The sequence below is a fragment of the Aulostomus chinensis genome, chromosome 14 (assembly GCF_037954235.1).
Source record: "Aulostomus chinensis isolate RoL2024-O1b breed Wild chromosome 14, RoL_Achi_v1.0, whole genome shotgun sequence".
NCBI lineage: Eukaryota > Metazoa > Chordata > Actinopteri > Syngnathiformes > Aulostomidae > Aulostomus > Aulostomus chinensis.
The window spans coordinates 19,913,502-19,936,914 of record NC_141333.1 but is presented as its reverse complement, the minus strand read 5'-3'; the positions used below and the strand labels follow the sequence as shown (position 1 = coordinate 19,936,914).

The following is a 23,413-nucleotide window of genomic DNA, read 5'->3' as shown; positions in this document are numbered from 1 at the left end:
CAGGTGTGTGCGTGTTCATAACTAGCCTTTAAGTAGAATCAATATCCATTTTGATACCATTGCCACTGCATTAAAGAACAGCTTCAAAACCCAAGGAACTCTGGAACCTCAGAGGATGATATGCATGTCCCATCATCAGCAACACTGCAGGAATCAGGAACACAGAACTCATATCGAATGTCCGGTATTTGCTACTTGTAAGAAAATCTTATGTTAAAGTCCTCATTCAGGCCCCTGGGATGAAGTGTATTTTTCTGGATGAGCTTTCAAGTTGCTGTTTTTCAGGCAACAACATGCTTTTCCAAACGAGTATCTAACTGCATATCATTACTAACTTGGACAAGTAGATAGGTTTTGGTTTTTTTTTAATATATTTGCATTGATTATTCCCAGCACTGATAGATTTTCCTGCTCTCTCCAAACCCTGTTTTAACAGTGATATATAGTTTTCTCAGGACAGGCCAAACCAAGGCTGGCTGATGTCTGTATATTTTTAGAGCTCCACTTAGCTTGAGGCTTTGAGTTGTTAGTGATCCTGCTGATATTAAATTTCTTGACAGAACTGTTGAATCGTCTTTTCTCAGGTTGTGGCAAACTTAGACCAAGCCGAGTCCAGAGTGTTGTTTCCAGCCAAGGCAGTTTGGATTCAGACATGCAGGGTATGTGTGGAGCCCACCTCTCCTCCAAGGCCAGTGTAAAGGAAATTTGATGGATTGATGTAAATGGTTGTTCTTTGGCCTGTGCCATAACCCTCCTGCAAGTTTTGGGAAAATCAGGCTGGTAGGTTCATTGTAACCATGCTGATAGTGGAGCAGTAGGTCAGTGCATACCTCCGCTAAGATAAATGTAAAATATTTAAGTTTATATCTCCTCTCACAGTGTCTATTTCATAAACATTGGATTTCTCTCGATTGCCAGTGTAGCCAAACTACTAACTTATTCTTCCACAAATAAAACTTTATTTTCTTTCTTGCTAGTTTCATAATCTCTTCATTTCTTGAATTAAGATATCACTATTACTTTCCTTCGTCCTTAAAACTGTCTTCAAAGTATCCCAGAGAAAAGGAGTTGAAACCTCACTATTATCATTGAACTCTGATGTTAGATCATCCATTTTCTGTTGGAGTTTTGGGAGGGCATTTATCGCAGTTGTTCTAAAGCGGTGTGCTGCAGGCTGTTGTTGCTACTGCTATTGATAGTAATAACATATCAATAAGCATAATCATTTCCCTTTGCTGCTCTTTCGTTGATTATAAATCATGTTATGTCTTTCTCCTCAAGCTCTCTTGTGGACATGATTACTTCCGTGCCGCAACATTTGCAGTGATGTTATACTTGGTGATAAAGGAAAATTACAAAAAAAAAATTAAAGTCAATTAACAGGAAGATGTATTTGATTATAAGAAAGCATAGCAACAGTTTCTTGTTCTTTCATTTTTCTTCAATATAAAATGTCATTATGATGGCACTTCCCTTTACTACCTGAGTGATATAAGTTGCAGTGTATGTTGAAATATGCTTCAGACAAAGCTTAATTGATTCCAATTAGAAATTTTGATAAATATGTTTCTATTGTTATGGTAAAATATTCATGCAGAGTGACCAATTAGTAGTATATCTACAAAAACCTGGAAAACTCTGTCATGGTAAAATGGAAATTGAAGTTATTTGAGTACACCAAATCCTTCTTCAGTAAGTTGTTCATTTGTACCCGTAGAAGTAAATGCTTGTACTGCTTGATGATCAAATACTTGATGATGTAGTGTTAGTTCATGAACCATTACCAAGTTTAAATTTAAGAACTGGATGGTTCTAACTTTGAAGGTAATGGGATAAAGATGCATTTTTTTAAACAATTTTTGCTGTGTTGTTGTTGTCCCCCCCCCCCCCCCCCCCCCCCCCCCGGTGTGGCTGAAGGCTATGATGGTGGCAGCAGTGACTCAGAGTGTGAGAGTCCCACCCTGGATGAGCAGGAGTGTCAGTCACCACTGATGCCAGACTTCTGGTTGATTGTGAAGATTCACCAAGACAGAGTGAAGGTCTACTCCCATTCTAGGTCAGAACTACCTGAGACAGCCCAGCTGAGACCTAACACATACCTATTGTAAACACAGATTGATTGTAGTGCTTATTTCTCTCATGCATTGTCTGTGTTGCAGTTGTTATGCAAACCACAAGACATCATCATTAATTTCAATTCAAATTGTGTTTGAATAGTGACATCATGTCATGTTTTACATTTGGACATTACAACTGGATTGTGTGTATTTATAAGAATTTTTCACATTTTCACAGGAGTTTCTCAGAAGCAAAAGAATTTAATGCTGAGGAGTTGCAAAAGGAGGAAAAACGGGAGCAACAGGAATATTTACAACTGCATCAGATGGTGGTCAGAAAGATTGGGGAACTTTGTCGAATTGTCAACCAGGTAGCCTGCTCTTCAGAACAAACAAAACAACTGTAAATGCTTTAACTTGTAAATTGCAAATGGATTGTATTTACTGTATGTAGCTCTTGGCTGCTGACAACTCAATGCACTTTACAACAGATTTGCCCACTCACGCTCATATTGTAGACAGGAAATTATTTACAAAGTGCCAGGATTACCAACACATTCCCACTGTCAGCTAAGGTTTGACATCCTTGCTGCCACGGTGCTCCATGTAATAAAATGAGAAAGAGATTAAAATGTATATGAAGAAATGTATGAACGTACAGTAAGTTCATACTTGTGATTAGGGATGCACGAGTGAGTTTAGTCTAAATACATGCACCAACACAACAGGTTATAAGAGGAAATCCTTCCCAACCTGCTGAAATTTACATTAATCAACCAGCCTAACCTGACCTGCAAACCACCTTCTTTATCGTGTGCAGGGATGGCATCTATATGCTAGAGTAAAAGAGTGAAAAAGGACAACTGTAACTCAAGCAGAGACAGTAGTCTGTCATGATGTCATCCAACAAGATATCTTGCCAGATACTCTATCCCACAACTTAACATTACTTTTTTGGTATAATTTGTAACCTTTATATTGTCCATTTTTAGCTTTCCTCTGATAAGTCATCAGTGGAAGCATTTCTTGAAGACCAAAATGCATTTCAACATGCAGTATAGATTATAGCCTGGACACTGGAATCAAAATATTTGAAATATTTGACGGATAACATAACTGTGCTCATGGTAATTTCACTTATTTTTTGAATATTGATTTTTTTTTCATTATTATGACCACATGTATCCAATGCAACTCATCAGAGCATTTATAGCGACTGTTAACATCAAAAGCCTGCTCTTAGAAAGGCCTTTAAAGAGAGGGATAATGTTTGACTTTTTCGTCTTTCTATATCACATCAGTCTTTGAATGCTTCTCTTGGCAGTTGCTCATTGTGTGTTTGTACTTTGTAGCGCATGCTGTTGCAGGACCTACATGACAGGCATGTGTGTAACTCTCTGTTGGTGGCTGAGAGTGAAGAAGACATCTGGAAGAATGAGTCCTTGTACAGACAAAAGCTCAATGCCTCTGATGGTAAGTCTCAGAAGATATCCAGGGCACGCCAGTTAATTCAGTTACAAACAATATTAACCTAATGTTATTTTCAGCTCATCCAGATTTTAAGATATTAGTTGTCTGCCTTCATCATAGATATTCTTTGCTTAGGGGCTTTACATATTTGGATCCACCCTTGTGTTTTTTTTGTCTGGACTACAGATTACAATACCGAGGAGAGTTTCCAGGCCAGAGATTATCTGGCAGCCACTATGCAGTTCATTCCTGGTCACTTTGCCTGTGATGTGGTGTGGAGCACAATCATCCACATCCACCCTCGCCTTAAGATGGGACCCAACATGGGGGTGTCCAGAGGTGAGTGAGTGACTGGCACATGGACTGTTCATTTATTCAATCTTTATATAGCCTTGAAGGTCACAGACATATGTATACTGTGGCAAATGATTTTAAGAGCAAATTTGCACTTATATCGAGAACAACAGGATTTACATTTGACTGTAAATTATGTTTGAAACAATTGCAAATTGTGATTAGATTATTGCTGATAAAGATCAAAACTGACAAAAGAAAACCAATGTAATAAGTTTTAGGGTGTAATGGAGGTTGTTCCATGTAGTTGGGGGCAGAAAAAATAAAAGTGGTCTTCCAATGTTCAAAAAAAACTCTGAGGACTTCATTTGCAAACCAGCCACAGGGATGAGTGTGGTAAGAATTCAATCAAGTGTAGATACAAGATTGAAGATAACTAATAATAGCTTTGTATAAAAACAGATGCCACTGTAAATTGCGTCTTTCTATTAGAGAGGAAAGGCAAGGCAAGGCAAGGCAATTTTATTTGTAGAGCCCATTTCCACAAACAGTTTGTCTCAAAGGGCTTTACATGGCATCAGAACAACATCCTCTGCCCTCAGACCCTCACATCGACTGAGGAAAAACTCCATAGAAAACCCTTTTAACAGGGAAAAATCTGAGAAACCTCAGGGTGAGCAACAGAGGAGGGATCCCTCACCCAGGACGGACAGACGTGCAGTAGATGTTGTTACAGACAAGAAAACAGTTTACAATACAAAATGTTGGAAACATGGAAATGTTAATAACAGCTGAAGAGGGAAGCTTCTGGTAGGGGAGGCAGGGAGAGCAAGCCAGCTTGATGGGGGACTGGATGGCAGACTGGTTCATGGAAGGGGAGCGTGGGCCGGTGTAATAGTAGGGAATAAAAGGGGGGGGGGGGGGGCGATGCAGGCGGCGGTTGGGGCTCTGGTGGATCTGTGGAAACACAGAGACTGCGAGACACCAAGGCCAAACTACAAAGTGGAACAAGTAATGGTAATGACAGAAATGTGCGGGGAGGAGAGGAGGAGAGAGGGGGAGAGAGGAGAGGAGAGGAGAGGAGAGGGCTCCATGTAACCTGATGTGTCCCCCAGCAGTCTAAGCCTATAGCAGCATAGCTATCAATGGTTCAGAGCTACCTGAACCAGTCCTAACCGAAGGCTCTGTCATAGAGGAAAGTCTCAAGCCTGGACTTAAATGTAGTTAGAGTGTCTGCCTCTCTGACCCATGGAGAGAGCTGGTTCCACAGTAAAGGAGCCCGGTAACTAAAGGCTCTACCTCCCAGTCTGTTTTTAGACATACTGGGAATCACTAAAAGACCTGCATTCTGGGAGCGGAGTGCTCTGTTGGGACAGTAGGGACTAATGAGCTCTTTCAAATAGGATGGAGCTTTATCATTGAGAGCCTTATAAGTTAGCAGAAGGATTCTGAAGTCGATTCTAGATCCTACAGGAAGCCAGTGGAGAGAAGCTAAAGTGGGAGAGATGTGTTCTCTCTTCTTAACTCCTGTCAAAACCCTCGCTGCAGCGTTCTGGACCAGCTGGAGACTCTTTCGAGAGTTTTTAGGACATCCTGACAGGAGAGAGTTGTAGTAGTCCAGCCTAGAAGTGATAAATACACGCACCAGTTTCTCAGCATCACTCTGGGAAAGGATTTTCCTAATCTTAGCGATACTTCGCAGATGGAAGAAGGCGGTCCTAGTCACATGCTTTATGTGGGAGCTGAAGGAAAGGTCATGGTCAAAAATGACTCCAAGGTTCCTTGCAGTTGTACTCGGGGTCAAGGTGATGCCATCTAGAGTAGTGATCCGATTAGAGAGCGTGTCCCTGAGGTGTTAAGGTCCAAACACGATGACCTCAGTTTTATCTGAATTTAGTAGTAAGAAGTTAGAAGACATCCAGGATTTAATGTCTTTCAGGCAGTCTTGCAGATTAGTAAGCTGGCTTGTGTCGTGTGGCTCCATCGACAAGTAAAGTTGTGTGTCATCTGCATAACAGTGAAAGTTGATCGAGTGCTTCCGGATTATGTCACCTAATGGGAGCATGTAAAGAGTGAAGAGAATCGGTCCTAAAACTGAACCCTGTGGTACACCATATGTAACTCTGCTATACTCCGAATGGTCATTATTAACATTAACAAACTGAAACCTGTCAGATAAGTAGGACTTAAACCATTTTAGGGCAGGTCCTTTAATCCCATTTTCATGGTCTAAGTCTCTGTAGCAGGATGCTGGGGTCAATGGTGTCAAATGCAGCACTGAGGTCCAAAAGGACAAGCACAGAGACAAGACCTCTGTCTGAAGCTATAAGAAGATCATTAGAGACTCTGACCAGTGCTGTTTCAGTGCTATGGTGTTCCCTGAATCCAGACTGGAAGGCTTCAAAGAGCTCGTTGCTGTGCAGATGTTCATGTAACTGCTCCAGGACAACCTTCTCAAGGATCTTGGAGATGTAGGGGAGGTTGGATGTAAAGGATGCAATAAATCTAAGAGCTGAGTGGTATATGGTTTCAAGTGGTTTTGGACAAAGGAAGAGCATGCCTGTAGATTGCATCTGCATGATACACACGAACACAGACTTTCCAGACTATCATGTGACCTCTATATATCTAAACCTGGTTTTCACCATTATGGAGTATATTCAAATTGAATAATTTATCAATTTTGAAAATGAGGAGACAGGAAATCGAATTACACTTAAATTCACAGTGGGTGTTATGTAGAATTTGACAATTTAGGAAGTCCATCTCTGAGCTTGGTCTATACATTACAGAGAACAATACATAAGAAATATGTGTGGCTTGGGTCATTAGTTCATGTGATTAAATTGCATGTTGGTTTATGCCTGCCCATTCCTGGAAATGTGAATGACCCAAGTCATGACTTTCCTTGTACAAGACACTTAAAGACCCAACTTCACCTGTGGGACTGTGAAGTGAAGAGTGTTCAGGATTTTGGTTGCCCTCTGCAGTAAAATGTGTAATTATAATGAGCTTTGTAGATCTTATTCTGTTATTATGTGCACAATACAGACCTTGCTTTCAAGCAGCTGTCTTTTTTTTTTTATGTAATCCCATCTTAATTCTGTTGCCTTTCAGACATAGATGTTTTGTTTTGTTTTGTTTTGTTTTGTTTTAATAAATAGAGTTGATCCTTCTAAGATCAGCATACATGTATTTACTCTGCAGGCTTGCTAAACCAACATGTTTTTTTGTCTCCTTAGCAATCCAGGCGCTGCGCTCAGTGTTGAACTCTTTCTGTGTGGTCAACAGGAAGAACATGTTTGTCTACCAAGAGCGGACAACTAAATCAGTTTACTACCTCAGGTTAGATTTTCTCATCATTCAAACTTTTCTTCCCAATTTGATGGACTGAAGGAAGATAACATCTGTACATTTTGGGGAGATTTTTCCATTAGCCTGCTGGAGTAAAAAAAAACACCTACAGATTTTAAGACTAGTAAAAAGAAAATCAAACTCTGTGGAAATTGAACTGATGTTAAACATGGCATTGCAATTCAACATAATTTCAAACAGTGGAGCTTCAGTATTAGATTTTAAATGGTAAATGGACTCAATTTTATATCGCGCTTTTCTACCTTAGCGGTACTCAAAGCGCTTTACAGTGTCATCTCATTCACCCATTCACACACACACTCACACACTGATGGTGGAGGCTGCCATGCAAGGCACCAACCTACTCATCAGGAGCAATTATGGGTTCAGTATCTTGCTCAAGGACACTTGGACATGGTCACCGGGGTTGAGGATCGAACCAGCAGCCCTTTGGTTGCTAGACGGCCACTCCACCCCTGAGCGGCATGGCTCAGGGGTTTCAGATTCTAGGTAGTCTCAAAGCTGCTTACTTGCTTCGAAAATGAGTTCACAACATCAAAACTCTTAATTCAATATTGATAATACGAAGAAAGTAGCAGAAACATTCAAGGCAAATTTTTTCAGCTAACCTTATGTTATGCATGATGCTGGCTTTTGCCATATTTCCAGTGACACTAGGAAGTCATTGATGAAGCCTAATTTAACAGTTAACCCTGAGTTTTCCATGTCACCCTGGTTGGTGGGATATGTAGTCAAGTATAAAATGTAAGTGGCCGAATTTGGCCTACATTAAGGTCCAATTTGGCTTGCGCAGTATAATAAATAAATAAGTAAGGCCAAGAATCCTTATTTATTTATTTTTTTCTCCAATTTAATAATCTGGTGAGTTAAGAAAGGAAAAAAATTAAGATGCAGACAGTGGTAAATTGACAAAAGGGATTTTAACAACACCATATGCATTGCTTTTGACTCACAGCCCACCATTTAGTTTGATTCTTAACTATCCAAGAGAGCGACTTTGGGTACCCCTGCTCTAAGATGTTTTGCATCTAACTAAACATGTGCTAGCCAGTTAGCGATTGCTAATTAGATCGAATAGATTTAAGTAATTTCCCCCATAATCAAGGGGAGTCAACACAATCACATCATCAAATATAACAATCTCAATCATAATGCATTGCAATGCAACGTATAGTGATGAAATCTTATTCTATCCATCCATCCATTTTCTTCCCCTTATCCTGTTAAGAGTCGTGGGGGGCCTGGAGCCTTAAAATCTTATTGTGACCTTGAATTGTCATATGTATTATATTGTGAGATCCTTGACTATACCCTGCCAAAGTGAATTCAGGACATGGGAATAGAACTGAACATCCATCCATGACATGGGGAGATTGTGCCAATCCATGGAGACAGTGAGCAAAAGGCCATTGATATTCAGTATCTCCCTCAAAGGGCTGGGAAATATTCGCACCTAAAGCAGTTTATAAAATTACATGCATGATTTTGGTCTGTGGGAGCCGGGGCTACATGCAGGTTTTTTCCATTTCACTGTTTTTTCTGAAGGGGCAGTGAACTGAGCAGACCTACAAATTTCAAATGGTACATCTGGCCAAGTGAAGCTGCATTAAGTGTTGCTGTAATATCTTTAATTATTAATCTCATCATCAGTTTAATGAGTTCTCAAATGCAAAGATATGCTGTAAATGTGGTGCGGTAATATACTTGAGTTTACTACAGTTCAGTTACAAACTAATCTTTATTTTTTGTGTTTCTTCCAGACTTTGTGAAACTTCACTGACAGGGAAACAGTCAGATGGGGAGGGCAACCTCCAGGTGACTCGCTCCATTGGGCTTGCAAGAAGTCAAGAGCCCTTGTTTTCTGAGGACCACCTGGTAAAGGAACTAATACAGTGTTAACACTCTTTGAATGAAAAAAAGGAGCATTTCAATAGTTAGTATTGGCATGCGAGCAAAAATCCAAACCACTGATAAAACCATAATCAGAATTCAATAGCAGAATTGTGTTTGAAAATTTGCTTGGTCTCAAATCAGGTTGCAAAAATTAGGACCTGTCACTTGACTTGGAATCCCCTGGTCTGAGACATGCATTTGTTTGATGATTTAAGACTTCACTTGAGACTTAAAGGAAAAAAAGCTGAGGAGACTTTGAAAACGTGATGGAAATTGAACAGTTCTTCTCTCATAAGGTGACAAGAATGAACATGACAGTCGTCTTTGACATACAGACGTCACTTCCACATGAATGAAATAGAGAAAAACATTTTGAAATGTAGCCACGAGTAGTCATACCCTAGTTCACAATTGACAGATAGAAGCTGCACAATCAGACAAAATCAAAGCCACAAGTAGCAATGGGTGGGTTTTAGGCTTCACAGAGCTGAGCAAGTCAATTCATTCAGTTGAAAGTAGGAGTAACTGGTTGCTTGAATTGATAACTGCGCATTGAAAATTCCACTTTTCGATCAATCATTGGGGCATGACCAAAACTTGGCCATCATGCAGGATGTCCCCAGTCATTTTTATCAGAATTCACTAATTAGTTAGTTAGTTAGTAACTAGTTTCACTAATCAATATTGCTTTTAACTGTGTGGCACTATGTGGCATGAACTGCTGTAAACTGCTCATTAGAACATGTAAAATTACTTTACAAGTACCAGTCTTTTTACTGATTAGAGGAGGAAACGCTCTCATTGACATCAGTTTGTTTCTGTTTCTGTTTTGTCACTTGGCTGAAGCCACACCAGGATAAGATGTATACAACAAAATAATTTGAATGACGGGAGCAAAAAGTCAAAGCAGAAAGTTTAAAAATCTTTAGTAGACATTTCGCAAGTTACAATAATGCATCAAGATTCCTGATAAATGCACAAATGGTTATTAAATCATTGGCAATATTCAGTAAGCCACAGGTGTCAAACTGATCCAGTAAAGGGCCGGTGTGGCTGCAGGTTTTCATTCCAACCGAGGAAAAGCAACACCTGAATCTACTTAAATCAATCAAGCTGTGTCCACACAGCTCATTTGTTGGATCAGGTGTTGCTTTTGCTTGGTTGGAATGAAAACCTGCAGCCACACCGGCCCTTTACTGGATCAGTTTGACACCCCTGCAGTAAGCCATGATCCTCATTAATATATTTTGAACCCTAATTATAAAATAGAGTTGACACTTGACCAGTGCCTCCATTGGACATGGACTTTTCCTCTCAGGACTTGAAAATTGACTGGCAAACTGTTGAATATTGCATTCACGTATTAATTGAGTTAGAAATTTAGCCTTAAAAAAGTTGATCATCTTTAGTGCATAGAGCAACTTTCAAAAGTTGTGTATAGCCAAAGGGCATGGAGGATTCCAGGGATTTTAATCTGATGACTTAAATTGGAGCCCCTGTGCTTCTCTCCAGCTTATCTGATATGGGGATTAAACTATGGTTTACCAGTTACAGTCTGTAGTCGATAAGGCAGGAGACCATAGCATTTTTACCTGCATCCTACTCTGTTTTTTTGCAGCAGGATTAGACTGTTTTGAAAGCATGTAGAGAAAGCACCAAAATAAATATATCCTCTATTTTATTTCCTATTGATCCTGTTTCAGTAGAGATACAGATTGTAAATGCTAATTTCAAAAACTGAATCCTCCTTATTCTGTTTGTTTCTAAATAGGTTGTAAAAAAAGATGTTATACTCCTGTCTTCCTATCAGTGTTCCAGGTCTTCTCTGGAGGGCCCCCGGCCAGTTGGACAAGTTGATAAACACATCCTATTACTGGTGCATGGAGTAGGAAATGCTGGTAAGAGCTGGGAAATATAAAAGTATAATCATTTAAAATGTTTAATTGTTTGAAAAAATAATCAGAAATTGAATGCTAAAAGTATGGTCATGATAAATCCTGGCTTGAAAGTGCAGCATGGCAGCTGCTGGCATTGCTGTAGACATTGTTTATAAGAATTTATGCAGAAATTGGGGAGTCAACAGGAGGATAGATGAAATATAGTATCATGAAGATGATGATGTCAAATCAACATTTCACAGAGGATAACTTGTGTACAAACATTGCTCAGTCCTGCCTCTCAAAGGTTGTAGAGGCGAACAAAAGAAGAGGCATATTAAGCTTACCGCTAAAAATGCTCTCAATAAATCTTACCTCAGCTGGCTAGTAGTGTGTCTTGTCCGGTTATGGCATGAGGTATTTTGGGGGTTGAATAACATTCAGCACATATAAAGGCCTGAAGCAGTGCTTTTGCACTCAATGGTGTAATGAGCTGTTGTATGATGCTGATCTGCTGGTAAGGTTTATTCCTTATTTATGACAAATTCTTAAACACAAACTTCTTCTTACACACTAATTGATTTAAAAAAATTAGCCCTCAAATTGTCTTACAGACAGGAGGCAATGGCTGATGGCGTTTAGGAATTCCTTGCTCTTGACATGTGACTCTTAGAAACTGGCAGTCACCTAGTCTGGCAGCTATTACTTTGCTTCGTGCAAATGTGTACATGAGAGCATTTCATGAAAGAGGCCCAATTATTGCTGTGCCATTGTGTCTGCTTGAAAGGGGCTCCATTCAGCGGCCATTTTTCGTGGGATTATTTGACATCCTAAGTGAAAATGTGTCTTCCAGGGTAGGGTTAGGAGTGGCACATTGTATTTAAATTTCAGTGTGAAAATCCTCTGCGCACTTGGGGCCCATTTTAAGTGATGTAAAATGCATGTTCCAAAGTGCACATTGCAAAAGTCTTTGGGCATGTCCAATGAATTCAGATCAGTTTTATGGCAAATAATCTGAAAATTCTGTTCAGTGCAAGGCGCAAAGGGCTGTGTTGGTGTCAAATTTAATCAGGTGTTTTTTGAGTGTAATACAATGTAACCGATCACAGTGTCTCTCTCACACACACACACAAAATACATATTATATACTGTGTATACTATACTATATATACTGTATATACTGCAATCAACCAAAAAAATTCTTGGTCAACTGAAGCCCTCAAATTTCGACTAAAAATCGACAAATTTTATATATGAAAAAAACATTTTTACAATTAAAACAAAACAATTATTAGACTAAAACACTGAAATGTCAATTCTGATATGTTCTATACTCAAAACTGACGGGGCAACCTAAGGTGGACACGTTAGCTTACCGTTTTTAGGTGATAGGCCGTGTTTGTAGTGGAGCTGTGACATGAAAACTGTTGTTGGCAAACTTTGCATTCAACTTTTTTTCCATTATCTATTTTCATGAAATGCTGCCACACTGCAGATGTCTTTGTCATGGTGGACGAGGACTGACTTTAAATGAAACCGTCAAAATTAAATATGCAGTGCCGTGAAAAAGTGTTTGCCCCCTTCCTGATTTCTGTGTTTTTTGCATATTTATCGCTCCCAAAGGTTTCAGTTCATCAAACCAATTTTAACATCACACAGAGACAACCCAAGGATATATAAAATGCAGTTTCTAAATGATGATTTTATTTACCAAGGGGAAAAAGAAAATACAAACCTATCTGACCCTATGTGAAAAAGTAATTGCCCCCCCTGTTAAATCACAAAGTAGCTGTGACTAACAACAGTTTTGGGAAAGCTGAGTTCAGTTTCACAGGCCACACCCAAACCTGATTGCCACCACCTTTGTTGAATCAAGAAATCACTTAAATAGAATCTGTTGAAGTAGGCTACAAACTCTCAAGAACAAAAGCATCATGCCACGACCCAAAGAAATTCAAAAAAGAAATGAGAAAAAAAAGTAATTGACATCTATCAGTCTGGAAAAGGTTACAAAACCATTTCCAAGGCTGTGGGGCTCCAGTGAACCACTGTCAGAGCCATTATCCAGAAATGGAGAAAACTGGGAACAGTGGCAAACCTTCCCAGAGGTGGTCGACCAACTAAGATTACTCCAAGAGTGCGACAACGACTCATCCAGGAGCTCACAAAAGAACCTAGGAAAACATCCAAAGAACTGCAGGCCTCGCTGGCCTCAGTTAAGGTCAGTGTTCATGACTCCACTATAAGAAAGACACCGGCCAAAAATGGCATCCATGGGAGAGTTCCCAGGCGAAAACCACTGCTGTCACAAAAGAACACAAAGACTGGTCTCACATTTGCCAAAAAGCATCTTGATGATCCTCAAGACTTTTGGAGAAACATTCTGTGGAGTGATGAGTCAAAAATTGAACTTTTTGGAAGGTGTGCAGCCCGTTACATCTGGCGCAAAAATGGCACAGCATTTGATAAAAAGAACATTGTGCCAACAGTGAAGCATGGTGGGGGCAGTGTGATGGTCTGGGGCTGCTTCGCTGCCTCAGGACCAGGACAACTTGCTGTGATTGATGGAAAAATGAATTCTGCTGTTTACCAGAAGATCTTGAAGGAGAATGTCCGGCCATCAGTTTGTGCCCTCAAACTCAAGCGCTCTTGGATCATGCAGTAGGACAACGATCCGAAACACACCAGCAAGTCCACCTCCGAATGGCTAAAAAAAAAACAAGATTAAGGTTTTGGAGTGGCCAAGCCAAAGTCCGGCTTTAAATCCAATTGAGATGCTGTGGTGTGACCTTAAACGGGCAGTTCATGCCAGAAAACCCTCCAGTATGGCAGAGTTGAAACAGTTCTGCAAAGAAGAGTGGGACAAAATTCCTCCAAAGTGGTGTGAAAGACTCATCACCAATTATCGCAAACGCTTGATTTCAGTTATTGCTGCAAAAGGTGGCACAACTCGCTATTAGGTTTAGGGGGCAATTACTTTTTCACATAGTGCCAGATAGGTTTGGATTTTTTTTTGTGCCTTAATAAATTGAATCATCATTTAGAAACTGCATTTTGTATTTCCTTGGGTTGGCTCTGTGCGATATCAAAATTGGTTTGATGAGCTGACACCTTTGCGAGTGATAAATATGCAAAAAACACAGAAATCAGGAAGGGGGCAAATAATTTTCACAGCACTGTATATTCAGCAAACCACCAGACGTTGGCCTTCTAGTACGCTTCAGTCTGTCTGTCTCTAGCGGGTCCGGCTAGTCCAAAAAGCAAAACAAGGGGGGTGTTCAAAGATGGATTGTTATCTGTGAAACGGGGGTGCTTTGAAAACACCCCCATTAGCACTTGGTACTTTCCTCCTGATGAAATTAACGTGGTAAAAAATTGACCAATCAGAATTTTGGTCGAACCAGAACGTATTGACTGATAAATCGACCAGTCGACTGGGACATTACAGCCCTAATATATACATATATATGTATGTGTGTGTGTGTGTGTGTATGTATATATATGTGTGTGTGTGTGTGTATATCTATATATAGCGCCATCTACTAATATGCTAATTATACATATATACACAAATATATACACTCACTGGCCACTTTATTAGGCACACCTGTCCAACTGCTCATTAACGCAAATTACTAATCAGCCAATTACATGGCAGCAACTCAATGCATTTAGGCATGTAGACATGGTCAAGACAATCTGCTGCCGTTCAAACGGAGCATCAGAATGGGGAAGAAAGGTGATTTAAGTGCCTTTGAACGTGGCATAGTTGTTGGTGCCAGACGGGCTGACCTGTGGATCTAGAGGCTTTGGATGACTGATGATATGACACTCATGTCCTTTCAAGCATGAAACTGGCTACAGTATAAACACTATATTCAGTCACATTGTCACTGACCTTTCTTGAATGCTTTGTCATGGTTTCCCCAGGTCCAGAGATCACAGATGAGCTGGTTAAGGTGTTACGGAAGCGCCTAGATGAGACCACCCTGGACATCATCACTGTTATGCTTGTAAGGAACTGTAAGCTCACACCAGCTGATGTAGAGGTAAATAGCTTGTTTGTTTCATGTTATTTTTTTCTTCTTCTTCTTTTTTTACTGTGAATGTAGGAAATAAATCTTTCATAATGCAGTGTGCAGCTGCTTTGACATTGTACATGGGGTTATGTTGTTCATTGAGTAAATTTCTGATACTTCTATGAGCCAACTCAGGAGTGACATGTGTGCATTATGTATGTATGCAGAAAGTTGATTTGTTAACAGTAAATATCTGGTCAGTTCATCCAGCCGTCAGGCTCTCCTGCAACTGAGGTGATGACATTCAGCCTTCCCCGGTACTGCCTTCCCTGGCTGCCTGCTGTGGCTCACTACCTCAGACAGAATCTCCTCATCTTTCTTCATGTACCCAAGTACACTGACAGCAACACAGCTCACCACTTCAAGGTACCATCCATGTAAACTCCTGTTGAGACTTGGGTTGTGTATAATGTGCATGTTTATATTGTGGGACCTGCATCCAAAAAGTGGCACATTTGGGCACTCATGAAGTGCATAGCTCAGCCTGAGAAATCACTGTGTTGATACAAGTTCAAATAGGCATTAGAATGACAGAAATGCCAGTCAGGTGTTTAATACACAACATTTAATATGAAAGCTAGTCGGGCAGTAAGAGTTTAACCCTGTGAAATATGAGAGTCCGGTTTGATAAATACATTGTGTAAAATAAGAAAATGTCATCTTTGATCTGAGAAAGGTTTTTGCAGTAAGACCAGAAGTGATAAAACCTCTAACAGCAGTGGTCCCTGGTGACTGACTGATTGACTAGACAAGTTGGAATACACTTGCACAACATCTAGAGTGGAGTCTCCTCCAATGTCCACTGGGGGCAATACAGCATGCAAGAAGAAAGTTGCTCATTCATGTATTCTTGCACCTAAGTGGCATTAAAGTTTGGGATACTGTTTTATTTTCCCTGTTGACTTAATATAATTTTAAAAATAAATGTCTGAGTGTGTGATTATGGATCAGTTGTGCACTGCAAGTGTGTATGTGTGTATGCGCTTGTGTATGTGTGTGTGTATGTGGGTAGCTGACTGTAGCTGATGTGGGGGACCAGAGCAACATGCCCCCAGTCCAGGATAGCAGGCAGGTCAGGACCTAGCCACCAGGGCACTCAAGAACCCCCAGAACACAGGGAGCCCCAGCCCCAGCCCCCCCCAGGAAACAGCCACAGGCCCAACCCATGCCAGGACCCGCAGGAAAGCGTAGGAGCAGCAACCCCAGCCTAGAGGCAGCTCACAGAGAGACAGGGCAGACAGAAGACCCCGGTCCCATTGGGCACCCCCCCCCACCGCAGCACGAGCTGAGCCCAGGGGCATGGAGCCCCTCCAGCCCGAGATCCAGCCAGAGCCCCATAAGGGGCCCACCAGCGTCGAGGCCGACACCCGCCAACACCCCACGCCCAGACGGGGCAAACCACAGCCCACTACAATGACTAGACCCTCCGCCCTTGCACAGAGCTACCCCCCAACCCTTCACCCCATCCCCACCACCCATCCCCTGTTCTCCCCCTCCCCCCAGAGCAGGCCAAGCTTCAGGCCTTAAGGCACCACCAGCCAGCAGAGACCTATTATCTCCTAGGTAGAAAGGTGGGAAATTTGTTTTAAGTAAGCCAGCCCCTAATGCTTCCTGGTTCAGCACATGATCACTGAACTATGACTGTCAAGTTCTGTTCTTAAAACTGCATTTAAAACATTTTTAGCTCAACTATGTGTTTTGCTGCTTCAGTTCTCGTCAAAGAATAATATTAAAGCACTGCAGCAAACAGCTGAACATATAATGTCCAGAAATAGACCTTATGGAACCCACTATAAACTGATCTGTTCAAGAATTTGTCCACATTTTCACCCTGATCATGCATAAAGTCATTTCTGGTTTTGTTTGCTAGTGTCGTTTATACTTGTTTGTAGGTGTTATTCAAAGCATTAATTTCAATATCTCACGATGGGATAAACCCCCCCCCCCTTTTTTTTTTTTTTTTTTTTTACAGAAACACTTGTTTCATCACACCAGCCCTAAGTGCCTGGTAGTTGTGACTTCAGTATCTCTCCGTCTTTATAAACCGTTAATGAAGCATTATAGGCCAGCTTTTCTTGCGTCTGAAGCCAAGAATTTTGTTTCTCCCCTGTCTCTGGCTTGCTATTTTAACTGTCCTTAGACTGGAGTGAACACCTCCATCACTGCACAATGGAACCCAAAGACACTATTTTCACCATAGATAAAGACCAAAAGACTCCAGCCTGTCACCAGACAGTGGAGTAATGTGGCTTCTCTGCAAGCAAGCAAGCAAGCATTAGCTCAGCTGCCAAGCAAACTAACTGCACTCCGAGCCTGTGGTCATCTCAATGCTTCATTCTCCATGCCAATCAATTCCATCTGACACTAATCCACCTCCTTCCTTTGGGGCAAGCTAATGTATTCAGCTGCTAAGATACCTCCCTCCACAGATTGGTGGGGACACCAGCACATGTCTGCACCTGGGGCAATAAGATATTGTGCAAGGACACACACCAGGTCTGCTCCAATTGCCTCAGGCTAGAACAGGCCTTGAGCACTGTCAATAACCCCAGCTAGTGCATTCACTACACCAGGTTCATGGAAAAGAGCCCATGTTGACGACTAGCCCTGCAGGCTTGCCTGTTGGACATTGAACCTGTCCTTAAGCCTATTCCCAAGCCCCATGTTGACATGGCTGTAGAGCAGGGGTACTAAAGTACAAATCTTAAAGAGCCACAAAGGATTTTTTTCAAAGAGTCTAAGATCCATTTTTTTAGGTCAGTCAGGCCACATGCGATACGACTGTAATATTCAAAACAACAACAAAATTATGAAGTAAAATAAAATGTCATTTCCATTTTGACATAAATTAGAATTAACAGTTGAATAAATTAAAACATGACCCCTGTCATGAATCCAAAGCTAATATATATGGAGGGGGTTTCACTTTCTTCTGAAAATATAAACACAAAGAACCACAAGGAGGAAGAAATATATTTCTTTCCTATGGTGAATCAAGCATCTCAGGAACTCCAAACTATCGTAGTTTCTAAAATCAAACCAAATGTCCCTTTCAGTTTAATGAACTGATGAAAATTTTTAAAAATGCTGCAAAAACAAAAGTGAAAGTCAAAAAGTTGCACTGCAGCAGTGAACTCTGAGTAACCCAGTAACAGGCTGTCTGTGTATACTTGGCACAGAGACACATCCTTGCCAGTATATTGCATTCCAGGGGCTGGGGGTGCAAGTGAAGTGCAAGTACGGTTGCTTCTGGATTATTGGTGTACCTGTCTGTATGTGCCTCGGACCCCAGGGCGGCGTGTACAGCATTTTGGGTTGCAAAAAAAAAAAAAAAGAAGAAGCTCCGGCCAGACTGGCCATTTGGGAAATCTCCCGAACCTCCCTATGGCCACCCTGCCTTGACGTGCTGACCCAACCAAAACACACATTGAAGGAAATATCAGTTCAGGGCCGCAAAATAGGCGGCTGGGGGGCTGAGGATCACTGCTGTAGAGAATGTTCCCACACTGGAGGGTCGACATTGGGACTTGACGTTCCATTAGCTTGACATGCTAGCTGACGAATCTCAAGTTGGACTACAACAAGGGAGTGTAGTTAGCAGGCAAAAAAAATATGCTTAGATCAGCACCTGTAAAGCACACCATTTAATCAACCAGACACTGTACCTTGTTTAGGCTTGAGGCAAAATTATGTACCTGTTTTGGAATTCTAAAACTTAAGTAAAGGAAAAGAAAGAATAATTAGGCAAATGTAGCTTGATTTTCAAGTTCAACAGTGTCTAATCACTCATTGCTCTAATTCACACATGATTGTTGAAAGTTAATGCTTACACTTTGCCACATTTAAAAAAAAGTCACATTGATCTAAGCCTAACATAAAAAGCTAGTTTAGACTTTTTAAATTTTTCCTATTGGAGTGATATGTTGGCTTGCAAAAATATGCCATTGTGAACTAAAAAAAAAATGCCGCTCCACAATGATCGATGGCAGCTTGACATATACAGTACAAGGGCTATACAAACCACATGTTTAAAGTGATCTTCATTAAATATGAACAAATTTTAGATATGAGAAGCTTCCAGCTCTGAAAAACTCTGGCAAAGGCTAAGATCATTTTCACAAGTCTCATTGTGATGTATGAAATAAATGCTGAGTTGTGTGGTTTGAGTTTTCTGTCACTGACTTGCTGTACTGTTTCTTCTGCAGCACTACTTTCATTTGAGCAGTGACTTGGCTGACGGTGACATCTACCTCTACAATAAGCCTGGGGGCCAGGGGACCGGAGGCAAAGGTAGGCACATTCACCCAACTCTGCCTGCTCATTCCACCCAAATTGATTCGAGAAGGGGAGAGGAGAGTCAGAAGTCAATAACGTTTCTTACTATCCCCAGCTGTGGTCAAAATAACAATATCACTGTCATGGAAGTCCCAAGTATGATAGAAAACCATCCAGATGAGGGGAATCTGAAATCTGACATCTCTGATCATGGGAGAACCACATCAAGGACTGAGAAAAGATCATTAGATCAGAAAAAAAAATCTGATTCCAGTTTTGGATTAAGGAGGCAGACAAAATACAAAATGAAGCCCAAGGTACATTAAATGGGACAAGAGTATATACTGTACTTTCTGTTTCACATATAGGATGCAGTCCTCCATACATTTTCTGACAGCAGTATCCCGTACACAAGAGATGACTCTAGGCAGTGAATATGATGGGTTCAAATCCATACATCTTTCACTACTTTTTCATTGTCTATGGATGTCTAGAAAGTAGCCTGTATACAAACAACACAGAGGTTGAGAAGTGACCGATCATGCCTGTTTCGCCACATTATTACATGCAGAGCTAAGTCAGGAAGTGAACAAATGGTGTTAAAAAAATTTTTTTAAATGAATAGGTTGGCACCTTTCATGGCAGCCTCCACCATCAGTGTGTGAGTGTGTGTGTGAATGTGTGAATGAGATGACACTGAAAAGCGCTTTGAGTGCCGCTAAGGTAGAAAAGCGCTATATAAAATTGAGTCCATTTACCATTAAGGTCAATCTCCCCCACTGATACAGATTCTGACTGAGGCTCCAAACTCATGTTACAGCAGGACACACACACACACACACACACACACACACATACATACACACACACACACACACACACACACACACACAAATTTTGTGTGGTTAAGTCGTCCATTTTATTTGTATAGCCCCAAATCACAACAAAAGTTATCTCATGACACTTTACGAGTAGAGCAAGTCTAGCATCACACTCCTTCAATGACTTTATACCCAATTCCACATAATTCTCCATGTGCAAGCACATCCTGCACCAGGCTAAATGGGAATGGCCATCTGCTTTGACCAGTTGGGGGGGCAAGAGAGCAGGCCAGAGACAAAGACAGATAATGGAGGAAGATGGATACACAGAGAGAAAGAGGGGCAGAGATAAAAAGGGAGAGAAAGGGGAAGAGAATGATGGACAGACAGGGATGCGAGCAGGTGATGCTAAGGGTGGCAGCTTGAGCCTCTTTACCTCTTCAGGTCTGTGGCCTCCTGCAGCAGCACCAGGGATCTGGGAAGTGGAGAAGCTCAAAGGCTCTGAAGAAGAAGATGAGTTAGTAACATATGAGTATGATACATGTATAACACATACAGGAAGGACAGAGAGGAGGAGAGAGATGCCCAGTGCACCATAGGAGATCCCCCAGCAGTCTAATTCACATTTCAGGTGGGAATAGAGATTTCATGCATCATCTTGTGGTACTGCATTGTTGCCAAACATGGCATGTAAATTCAACTGCGGTACAACATAAATTTTGCCTTTGCCACCAGGATTTTCCATAGTGCTTCTCATTTTTTTCTCTTTCCCTCTACCGTTGCTGTCTCGCAGTTTCTAGCAGGCTGTTTCTGACCGCTACATTGTTTTTACAGCGTCATGTTAGGTTACTGTAACAGTGCTAAATCGCTGTTGTCTGTGAGGATGAGGGAATACAAACTGAGTTTAATGCATGAATGTAGAGATAACTACTTGTTTCACTTTACATTGCGTTTTGTAATCGATACAGCAACTGAGATTGTTCTGAAGTGATAACATATGAAGGCTGCATGACAAAAATGTGTAAAGGAGTAGGAGAGGGAATCGTTGTCATTTAGAAATTAGATCACCTAGATGTGTCAATCAAGATTTAGATTTTTTTATGATTAATCATGCCGCCCTACTAATAGTAATAATTGTCTGTAAATGTTCACACTAATGACGACCTGGAGATGTTGGTCTGGCTTTTTCTGTTCATCTATTTTAAAGAGCTTTTACACAGGGTTGCTACATATGCAGTAGTTAACTCGTGGTTACTGCTGTGTGTATCAGTTTCTTCTTTTGATGTGACATTAGATTTGATGGGCAGCACATTTATTGAAGGTACCTGCAACTTGTATTTCATAACACTTTCAGGGACATGACCCATTTTAGATCCAGAATATCACTATCCTCAAGATGGGGCAAAAACTTTGCATGTGAGAAACAGAAGTAGTCGAACTGATCACCAGATCATTAGAGGCATGTGATTTTATAATAGAAGTATAAACAATTAGGGAAATAGCTTGGTTTTATTTTGTGAAGTATTCAGATAACCACCAAGATACAAATAAGGCTATCATTCATAGCAGAATAAGTAAGGGTATTCCTTCTGTAAAGATGAAAAGCTGAAAGCTCAATTGATTATATTTTTAAGGCAAAAATAATATGCACTGTCCCTGAGGAATAAATTTATCACATAAATTAATAGATGAATGAATAAAAAAATAAATAACAGCTTGTTCCCTGGGACCCTGTAGTATCACACGTCGTCAATGACCATGCGAGCTGTTGCTGGTTCAGGTGCTCACAGAAAAATGAACTCACTGCACTAGCATAAACTAGCTTTATTGATTTTTCCCTATAAATGGAATTAATAAACTGTATAGATTTTGGAGCCATGGGAGAGAAACACCCTCTGACTTCTCCTTGAATGGCATTCCCTAGTATTCCCTCAAGTTTCACCTCTAAGTGTTTTGAACACCAGATTGTTACATACATCTTGTAATGCAGTTTCTTGGACACATCATCAGTGATAGCACCTGGTGTCAGGGGGGATTTTGGGTCTTTCAGTGTAAGGCCTCTAACCCAGGTGACCTGACCGGGAGTGATCAGTTCCCGGCCCGTGTCTAAGAAGCGCTCGTCCACTGCTTGTCCCTCTGGATCCACAGCCATTGTGAGGCTCTCTCTGCAGCTTCAGGAGCTGTACAGAAGGCTTTCCTCTTGCGTGCCCCTGTTTCACCAAAATCACTTTGTCCCTTTAAAATATTTCAGAAAAGGATGTAAGTGTATTGAATTGTATTGTGAGCTCGTGATATATATCATATCGTGAGCCGAATATCGTGTATCGTATTGTATCTTATCGTGAGATTAGTGTATTGCTACAGCCCTACTCAACTGCCAGTCCTTCACTGTCCCCAGGAGGCCTGTTTGGGCTTTCTGTTTGGGAGATGGTTGTTCTCTGGCTTGTATGAATGTGATTGGTGCCTTGGTGGTTGTAAACACTTGCTCTGGTCAGTGGCAGTGTTGATGGACTCAGCAACCATCTTCAGTCTGTCTTCATGGCGCCAACGATAGTGGCCATCTCCAAGCACTTTTGGACAGCTGCTTAGAGTTTCTGCCTTGCCCCAACAGTGGATGTTTGATAGGCTGAGCAGGACATCATAGACAGACTGAATAAAGAATTTGATGCGGGAGGATTCTGCCCTCCACAAATCAGGCCATGAGATCTTTCTGTCCATGGCTTCTTCCCATCTGGTCCATGCGCCCTGTTGCCTCAGTACAACCCACTGGCTTGGATGCTGTCCTTCAGCCCCAGCCCTCACTTCGTGTTGGACCTGGTCCTGCCTTTCCTTGCACTTGAATTTGTTGTGTTGCGTTTTTTGGAATGGTTCCAAATCCTGCACAGCCTGTCGCCACATATCCCACAAGTCCTGTGTGACACAGCCATGATTCTGCCTGGTCCACAGCCTCCTTGTATCTTTCTGCTAGTTCTCACCTCCATCCCAGCTTGAGATTCTTTTGGGTGCTTTGATTCCCTGTGCTGGAGAACCTCCCTTGCTCTGGCAATCATGAATTCCTTAGTAAGGCTGTTGATAGGGAGCGTCAGCTTGTTCTTGTTGCAGGATACCATGCTGGTATCACCACACCTTGAATTTCTCCGGAAGACCTGACTTGTCAACTGTAATCAGCCAACTCTCCAGTTGTTCATTGGTTGCCCTGATGGAATTGGTATCCTTTAGGGAGCAGTCAAAGGTTTTTCCGAGGCTCTTCACAGGATTCTCTGTGACTGATG

The 23,413-nt window shown here is 41.2% G+C and overlaps 1 protein-coding gene across 6 annotated transcripts in view; it reads left to right on the top strand.

The window, feature by feature from the left end:
- szt2 (SZT2 subunit of KICSTOR complex) overlaps window positions 1-23,413 on the top strand; it is a 140,669-nt gene that overhangs the window by 60,608 nt on the left and 56,648 nt on the right. For all 6 annotated transcript variants that reach the window (XM_086224165.1, XM_086224164.1, XM_086224166.1 and 3 more), the window contains exons 39-49: window positions 585-659; window positions 1,918-2,056; window positions 2,296-2,428; window positions 3,410-3,530; window positions 3,714-3,866; window positions 7,064-7,166; window positions 8,957-9,071; window positions 10,900-10,987; window positions 14,897-15,015; window positions 15,247-15,411; window positions 19,251-19,335. In XM_086224165.1, coding sequence (XP_086080291.1) covers window positions 585-659; window positions 1,918-2,056; window positions 2,296-2,428; window positions 3,410-3,530; window positions 3,714-3,866; window positions 7,064-7,166; window positions 8,957-9,071; window positions 10,900-10,987; window positions 14,897-15,015; window positions 15,247-15,411; window positions 19,251-19,335 — 1,296 coding nt within the window. The remainder of the gene's footprint in view (window positions 1-584; window positions 660-1,917; window positions 2,057-2,295; window positions 2,429-3,409; window positions 3,531-3,713; window positions 3,867-7,063; window positions 7,167-8,956; window positions 9,072-10,899; window positions 10,988-14,896; window positions 15,016-15,246; window positions 15,412-19,250; window positions 19,336-23,413) is intronic.